This window comes from Lithobates pipiens, unplaced genomic scaffold (assembly GCF_037356315.1).
Source record: "Lithobates pipiens isolate NorthernLeopardFrog02 unplaced genomic scaffold, aLitPip1_a1.2 Scaffold_18, whole genome shotgun sequence".
Classification (NCBI taxonomy): Eukaryota; Metazoa; Chordata; class Amphibia; order Anura; family Ranidae; genus Lithobates; species Lithobates pipiens.
Window position 1 is genome coordinate 109,356,855 of NW_027507758.1, and position 9,059 is coordinate 109,365,913.

General features: G+C 48.6%; 1 protein-coding gene across 2 annotated transcripts; it reads right to left on the reverse strand.

Moving 5' to 3' along the window:
- Positions 1-351: 351 nt before the first annotated feature.
- LOC143987344 (acyl-coenzyme A thioesterase THEM4-like) lies at positions 352-7,856 on the reverse strand. 2 transcript variants are annotated; one of them, XM_077485995.1, is made up of 6 exons: positions 7,645-7,856; positions 7,072-7,175; positions 3,256-3,394; positions 2,782-3,166; positions 2,454-2,578; positions 352-746 (listed from the first exon to the last, which is right to left on the reverse strand). In XM_077485995.1, exons 2-6 carry the CDS (start codon positions 7,168-7,170, stop codon positions 700-702), a joined length of 795 nt encoding a protein of 264 aa, XP_077342121.1. In that variant the 5' UTR covers positions 7,171-7,175; positions 7,645-7,856; the 3' UTR covers positions 352-699. The 2 variants fall into 2 exon arrangements, with proteins under 2 accessions (XP_077342121.1, XP_077342120.1); XM_077485994.1 differs by having other exon boundaries at positions 7,775-7,855.
- Between the last annotated feature and the right edge of the window lie 1,203 nt (positions 7,857-9,059).

The following is a 9,059-nucleotide window of genomic DNA, read 5'->3' on the forward strand; positions in this document are numbered from 1 at the left end:
CTTGGTTTTCCACCCCCTTCCAGGGTCCCGCGGAGCCACCTTTGCCCGTGTGATGATTTGTTTTGTTTTTTGTTTGTTTTTTGTTTGTTTTTTGTTTTTTAAGTGATATTTTAATCTTTTTATATGTTATTTTCTTAACAATGAGTCCATGTGAGTGCAAGGGCGCCGATCGGCTCTGTGTGGGGGGGGGGGGGGAGAAGGACGGGTAACACTGCAACGGTGTCTACAGGGAAGATGTGTCACATGGTACCACTTTGCTCCGCCCACCTATCGGACAGCGCAGGAGGAGGAGGACGGTCACATGACCTCAGTAAAAAGAAGATACAATGAAGGTATTTGCAACACTTGAAATGCTGTGAAAATATTTTCTGTATTTATTCAGTTTAAATAAACGTCACATACAATAATTATGAACGATTATTAATTACATTTGGTTGGGAGGAGTCATAAAGAACAGGGCTGTACAAAAACGGGTACATGGTGGGGGCGGGTTTGAGGTCATTGCACCTAGAAAAAGGGACCGCTACAAAAGATCGATCCAAGAGAGCGGTGAGTACATTATAAAAAGAGTTCTCCCAGGAGGGTTTCTATGGTACGGGATCTGCTGCCCTCTAGTGACAGACAGGATACATTACAGTACAAAGTGCAGCTGTCAACCAACAGAATCTGTAACATTTCCTGAGGTCTGAGATGTGCAAATTATAGTCGGGCTTCAGATTCTCCTGACTTCAACATAACGTACAAAGCTGGAGGAGAGAAAAAAAAAATAAAAATTGTCAGAACAACAACAAGAGCAACAGAAAAGGCAGAGGAGGGAGGAGGAGGAGGAATGAGAGGAGCAGCAACAGAAACAGCAGACAAGAAACCGGAATGGCAGAGAAGGAGGGAGAGAGGAGCAGCAACAGGATCAGCAGACAACAGGGATGGCAGAGGAGGGAGAGAGGAGCAGCGACAGGAACAGCAGAGGAGTAATGCCAGGATTGGCAGAGAAGGAGGGAGAGAGGAGCAACAGAGGAGAAACGCTAGGAATGGCAGAGAAGAAAGGGGAGCAGCAACAGGAACAGCAGACAACAAACAAGAGGAACAGAAGAGGAGCAACAGAGAAACAGCGCCAGGAACGGCAGACAAGAAACAAAAGGAATGACAGAGGAGCAACGCCAGAAAAGGAGGGAGAGAGGAGCACCAACAGCAGGGACAGAGGAGCAACACCAGGAATGGCAGAGGAGGAGGGACAGAGGAGCAATGACAAACGGCAGAGAAGCAACGTCAGGAACAGCAGAGGAGCAACACCAGGATTGGCAGAGAAGGAGGGAGAGAGGAGCAGTGACAGGAACAGCAGACAAAGAAACAGGAGTGGCAGAGGAGCAACGCTAGGAATGGCAGAGAAGGAAAGAGGAGCAGCAACAGGAACGGCAGAGGAGCAGCGACAGGAACAGCAGACAAGAAACAAGAGGAATGGCAGAGGAGCAAAGCCAGGAACGGGAAAGAGGGAGAGAGGAGCAGCACCAGGAATGGCAGAGGAGGGAGAGAGAGGAGCAATGACAGAAACGGCAGAGAAGCAACGTCAGGAACAGCAGACAATGAAGAGGAACAGCAGAGGAGCAACGTCGGGAGCAATGACAGGAGAGACAGAGGCGGAGCAGCAACAGAGGAACGGCAGAGAAGAAGGAGAGGAGCAGCAACAAGGAGGGACAGAGGAGCAATGTCAGGAATGGCAGAGGAGCAGCAACAGGAACAGCAGAGGAGCAACAAAGGAGCAGTGTCAGGACCAGCAGACAAGAAACAAACAAAAAGGAATGGCAGAGGAGCAATGACAGGATTGGCAGCGACCGGAACGGCAGATGAGCAGCGACAGGAACGGCAGACGAGCAAGGAGGGAGAGAGGAGCAACAGACAAGAAACAAGAGGAATGGCAGAGGAGCAATGCTAGGAACGGCAGAGAAGGAGGGAGAGAGGAGCAGCAACAGCAGGGACAGAGGAGCAACAACAGAGGAGCAACACCAGGAATGACAGAGGAAGAGAGGAGCAATGACAGAAACGGCAGAGAAGCAACGTCAGGAACAGCAGACAATGAAGAGGAACAGCAGAGGAGCAACGTCGGGAGCAATGACAGGAGAGACAGAGGAGGAGCAGCAACAGAGGAACGGAAGACAAGAAGGAGAGAGGAGCAGCAACAAGGAGGGACAGAGGAGCAATGTCAGGAATGGCAGAGGGGCAGCAACAGGAACAGCAGACAAGAAACAGGAATGGCAGCGGAGCAACGCCAGCACCGGCAGAGGAGCAACAAAGGAGCAGAGTCAGGAACAGCAGACAAGAAACAGGAATGGCAGAGGAGGAGGGACAGAAGAGCAATGACAGGAGCGACAGATCAGAAACCACAGATGAGTGACAGGAGAGACAAGAGAGGAAGGAATGGAGTTACAGAATGAAGATTTCCCAGCAGTAGTCCTCACCGGTGGCCTCGCTGTGAAGCACAGCGCTGTCATGACTGCGGACCTGGCATCTGGTGTAGACTTTCTGACCGTCGACCTTCTCCACTCGGCTGTCTATGAGGACTGTGGATCCCAGAGGAATCGGACTACAGACACAAAGAGAACCTCATTACACCTCTCCGCTATCACAGCTTCAGAACATCAACAACTCCTACCCCCCCCGCGAGAGTCTCCCCAATATTATTCTTCCCCTGTCACTACCACATCATCACCGCCGGCCATCGATTGTACAATCTCCTGACAACCATGTAGTGTCAGGTAGGTCCTCTTCTCCCCCCTGGGCGCTTACCTCCGATAGTCGAGGTTCAGGTTGGCGGTCATAGCCGGTCCGATGCTGTTTACAATTCCCGCCCCCACGGTGGAGTCTAAGATGGTGGCGATGCAGCCCCCGTGTGTGTACCTAGAAGAAGGCAAGAGGGGACGCGAGAGGTGGAAGGAGAACAAGGAGAGCCCGAGGAACCAAAGGATTCTGGTTAGGGTAGGCTCTGCGAAGAAAAAAAAAAAAGAAAATAACGCTCTCCCTGCGAGGCCCCCCAGATAGGGCCCGGGCTGGAATATGCAGACTGTCCTCTTTTCCGCCTCGTTATAGAACATACAATACTCGAAGCCGATTCCTTCCTGGTCCAGGTTCCTGGTGAAGAAACGAGTTTCCCCGTCGGCCTCCAGGCTCATACCTGTACAGGAGGAGGTCAGAGGTCACCAGAGGAGCTTACACTCTAATGTCATCCCCCACCACAGCCAAACACTATTCTTATTCTTGTACTCGATCTGCTGCCAGCGAACTCCTCGTAGGAGGGAAGTCTCCTCCAGCTCGGGTCTCGGCTCAGCTCCTCGTACAGCCTCTTGGTTTCGGGGTTCCAGGTGGGGTTGGGCACGGCGTAGTCCCGCGGTTGGAGGGCGGCCTGCAGATTTAAAAATAAATAAATAAACAGATGTCAGACCTGTGCCCTTCGCTTTGGCTTTTCTATGATTGGGAGGGTTAAAAAGGAGACATTCTGGGTGGAGTCTTTGGTGGATATTCAGCCTATAGGAAGCAGATTTTTGGGATCACCTCCCACTGACAGCGATCACCGTCCCGCGGTCAGGGTGTGAGTGGCACTAGAGGCGTGTGCAGAACATTCAAATTTCTTATGTTACTTAATTTGTTTCTTACGTTACCAAATTTTGGTTTCAGAATTTTAGTTAAAAATTTTAATTTTGTTTATTCATTTTCTGACGGATTCCACAATTTTTTGAAAAACAATTTGAACTCGTAAAAAACAAAAAATAAAAAAACAAAACAAAACAAAACAAAACCCAAAACAAAACACAAACACCACACGATCAATGATTCAAATTCTGTGTGAAGAAATAGCTGGTTGCTAAGGATCGGGCTGGGGGCGCCGTCCGCCACGTCCTTAGCAACCGACGACTCGTTGGCTGTCAGCGGGATTCCCCACTGACAGCTGAAACGTAAAAACAAATGAGTGCTGGCAATAGAAAATCCTGGAAAAAAAACAACCCCCCCCCCCCAACAACCAACCCTGCATGGGCACCAGCCCCCCCCCCCCCCCCCGATGGGGAAGAGGAATAAAAAATAAATAAAAAAAAAGCATAGGGGTCCGGACATTTATCCAAGCATGCAACCCAGGAAAGTGGGAAGGGGGGGGGGGGTGTATGAGCAAGTGCCCCCCCACCCCAAACCATACCAGGTCACCATACCAGGGCCCTGCCCTAAGCACCATGCTGATGGGGACAAGGGCCTCTTTCCAACAACCCTGGCCACCTATGTGAATGAGTATGGGGTACATACAGTGGTGTGAAAAAGTGTTTGCCCCCTTCCTCATTTCCTGTTCCTTTGCATGTTTGTCACACTTAAGTGTTTCGGAACATCAAACCAATTTAAACAATAGTCAAGGACAACACAAGTAAACACAAAATGCAATTAGTAAATGAAGGTGTTTATTATTAAAGGTGAAAAAAAATCCAAACCATCATGGCCCTGTGTGAAAAAGTGATTGCCCCCTAAACCTAATAACTGGTTGGGCCACCCTTAGCAGCAACAACTGCAACCAAGCGTTTGCGATAACGTGCAATGAGGCTTTTACATCGTCCTGGAGGAATTTTGGCCCACTCATCTTTGCAGAATTGTCCTAATTCAGTTACATTAGAGGGTTTTCGAGCATGAACGGCCTTTTTAAGGTCAAACCACAACATCTCAATAGGATTCAGGTCAGGACTTTGGCTAGGCCACTCCAAAGTCTTCATTTTGTTTTTCTTCAGCCATTCGGTGGTGGACTTGCTGGTGTGTTTAGGATCATTGTCCTGCTGCAGAACCCAAGTTTGTTTCAGCTTGAGTACACGAACAGATGGTCGGACATTCTCCTTCAGGATCTCTTGGTAGACAGCAGAATTCATAGTTCCTTTTATCACGGCAAGTCTTCCAGGTCCTGAAGCAGCAAAACAGCCCCAGACCATCACACTACCACCACCATATTTTCTGTTGGTATAATGTTCTTTTTATGAAATGCAGTGTTCCTTCTACGCCAGATATACTTGGACACACACCTTCCAAAGAGTTCCACTTTTGTCTCATCGGTCCACAGAATGTTGTCCCAAAAGTCTTGGGGATCATCAAGATGTGTTGTGGAGAAATTGAGACGAGCTTTGATGTTCTTTTTGCTCAGCAGTGGTTTTCTCCTTGGAACTCTGCCATGCAGGCCATTTTTGCCCAGTCTTTTCCTGATGGTGGAGGCATGAACGCTGACCTTAACTGAGGCAAGTGAGGCCTGCAGTTCCTTGGACGTTGTTGTGGGGTCTTTTGTGACCTCTTGGATGAGTCGTCGCTGCGCTCTTTGGGTTAATTTGGTCGGCCGGCCACTCCTGGGAAGGTTCACCACTGTTCCATGTCTTCGCCATTTGTGGATAATGGCTCTCACTGTGGTTCGCTGGATTCCCAAAGCTTTGGAAATGGCTATAACTTTTTTTATAACCCTTTCCAGACTGATAGATCTCAATTACTTTCTTTCTCAATTGTTCCTGAATTTCTTTGGGTCTCGGTATGATGTGTAGCTTTTAAGGATCTTCTGGTGGACCTTACTGTGTCAAGCAGCTCCTATTTAAGTGATGCCTTGATTGTGAACAGGTGTGGCAATAATCAGGCCTGGGTGTGGCTAGAGAAATTGAACTCAGGTGTGGACAACCACAGTTATAGTATGTTTTAACAAGGGGGGCAATCACTTTTTCACACAGGGCCATGATGATTTGGATTTTTTTTCTCCTTTAATAATAAACACCTTCATTTACAAATTGCATTTTGTGTTTACTTGTGTTGTCCTTGACTATTGTTTAAATTGGTTTGATGTTCCGAAACACTTAAGTGTGACAAACATGCAAAGGAACAGGAAATGAGGAAGGGGGCAAACACTTTTTCACACCACTGTAGATCAAAAATTGTAAATAAAAAGTCCCCCCCAGGCCCTTATCCGATGCAGACCGGGGGGCAGGCAAGAAAAGGGGGGGGGGTATTAGCAAAAAAACAAAGGAGTCCCCCCCAGATCCCACACTACCTCCAACTATGTGAATGAGTATGAGGTACGTAGTACCCCTACCCTTTCCACCCCAAAAAATTTAAAAATAAATAAAAACCCCTTTCGAACGCTCCACGCTGTTGAATGTCCGACGGTTCTTACATGGCTAAGGGGTGGCCCCGCCCCTGTGACATCACCAACCAGGTAACGCTGGGCTGTTGATGTCACAAAGGGGGTGGGGTGTTTACATTTCAGCCAGTAGGGAAGCCCGCTGACAGCTGATGACTCATTGGTTGTTAAGGAGGCGGCGGCGGCCACCCCCCCCCCTTTAGCAACCAGCTATTTCTTGACACAGAATTCGAATCGGTTGACCTTTTTGTTTCTCCCCCTCCCCCCAAACGATCCGAATCCAAGTCGTACATAAATAATTTGGAATGGGTGAGAAAACGATGAACGTAAATTAAATTTCAACAAAAATGTGTTACCATTTCATCTCCGAGATTCAGATACATCCGAATGGCTACAGATGTATCCAAATTTATATCCAGAGAGGCATAGTGTCTATGGGGCTCCGTCCGGGGGTTCTGCCTAATAGAGTCCGGCCATCGATATGTGTCCGTTCCGTACTGCGCATGCGCAGTACGGAGCAGACGAAGCTTCGGAAAATCTCCGAAGCTGAACGGCGCCTGCGCCGTGAGTGGAGGAGGTAGCCCCACTATCCAAGCGGACATAGGGTTTAGAATTTTAGAGGGCCCCTCGCGGGTGAGCTTCGCTCGCCACGCTTCGGGCTCGGCCTCGCTGCGCTCGGCTCTTTTTTATTCTAACTCTATGTCCACTTGGATAGTGGGGATAGAGCCTGGACTCACGGCGCAGGCGCCGTTCGTCCTCGGCAATTTTCGGAATCTGTGCTCCTGTGTACTGCGCATGCGCAGTACGTAGAGGACAGCATCTGATGGAGGACCCTATTTGACAAGACACCGGCAGCAGAGCGCGCACATTAGGTTGCATGCCCCTCCCCCACTGGGAACACTCCAGGCGGTTAACCCCTCCCCCAACCAATCAGTACTCACAGGGAATAGGTGTTCATGCTCTACCCTGGCGGCGGCGGTGGAGGCGTGGCGGCAGACGGCAGCGCCGCCCTGGATGATCCTGGAGATTTCGTACAGCATGGTGCCTGAGAGAGGAGACAGGAAGGAGATGAGACGGGGACACCGACATCAATCTATACATTATCCCCCACACTGGAGGAGTACTACATATCCCAGCATGTCCCCCCCCACACACACACACACACACACACCAGAGCACTACATATCCCAGCATGTCCCCGCCCCCACACCAGAGCACTACATATCCCAGCATGTCCCCTCCCCCACACCGGAGCACTACATATCCCAGAATGTCCCCTCCCCCCCACACCGGAGCACTACATATCCCAGCATGTCCCCTCCCCCACACCAGAGCACTACATATCCCAGCATGTCCCCTCCCCCACACCAGAGCACTACATATCCCAGCATGTCCCCTCCCCCACACCGGAGCACTACATATCCCAGCATGCTCTGTGTATCCTTCCTCCACCTAGAACTGAACTAAAAAGTCCCAGCAAAGCCCACAAGCTCCAGAACTCAGCCCCCCCTCACCTGCTGGGAGTTGTGATTCTTTTGCTGCTTTAGACCAAAACAGCTCCCCTGCCAACCTCCTCTCCAAACCCCTTCCATTCCACCAATGTCCCTTTTATCAGCATCTTCCAGGACTCGTCTCTATTCACACCTGTCCCTGATTCCGGAGACATTTTCCTGAAGCCTCCGCCTGGAGAAAATCTCCGCCCACTTGAGTATGATTTTTCACCACCACTTAAGATTCAGAGGCATGTTATTAGGGTGGGCGGGGCTGCTGCTGACGTCCTGAGCATCTGTTCAGCTCCGCCCGCCCACCAGCATTTCTGTGTCTATAATTTTTTACCACCGCTGAACTTACGATCTTGCGCATGCGCCGTTCAGATCACGGACTTGGCGCATGCGCAGTAAAGGCCCGCCGTCAGCTGTTAGAGTGACGGAGCCTCACCGGAAGTGACGGGGTGAGCGAAATTCACGGGTCGCATGAAATTTTATAACACCGGCTACACCACCCACCGATCTCATCAGTGTAAGAAAAACAAGCGCCACGTGTTGTGACAGTGAAGAGGAGTAAATTCCCTATCTGATCATTTACATATTTACTATGAAAGAGACCTTGTCATTATCTGTATTCTCTATTAACCACTTCGCATTCCAGGCCAATTCTGACATTTCTCTCCTACATGTAGAATTCATAATTTTGCTAGAAAATTACATAGAACCCCCAAACATTGTATATGTTTTTTTAGCAAAGACCCTAGAGAATACAATGGCGGTCATTGCAACTTTTTATCTCGCACCGTATTTGCGCAGCAATTTTTCGAACATGTTTTTTTCAGAAAAAAAAAGTTTCATGCTTTAAAAAACAGTAAAGTTAGCCCAATTTTTTTGCATAATGTGAAAGAGGAAGATACGCAAAGTAAATAGATACCCAACATGTCAGGCTTCAAAATTGCACGCGCTCGTGGAACGGCACCAAATGTTGGTATTTAAAAATCCCCATAGGCGATGCTTTAAATTTCTTTACTGGTTATATGTTTTGGGTTACAGAGGAGGTCTAGGGCTAGAATTATTGCTCTCGCTCTAACGTTCGCGGCGATACCTCACATGTGTGGTTTGAACACCGTTTTCATATGTGGGCAGGACTTACAATTTTGAGCTTTCAGCGCTGTCGCACTTTGAATGACAATTGCGCGGTCATGCTACACTGTACCCAAATGAAATTTTTATCATTTTTTTCCCACAAATAGAGCTTTCTTTTGGTGGTATTTGATCACCTCTGCGGTTTTTATTTTTTGCTGAACAAATAAAAAAATACCGAAAATTTAAAAAAAAAAATGTTTTTTTTTTGTTTCAGTTTCAAAACTTTGCAAATAAGTACGTTTTCTCCTTCGCTGATGGGCACTGATGGGGTTACACTGATGGGCAATGATAAGGCG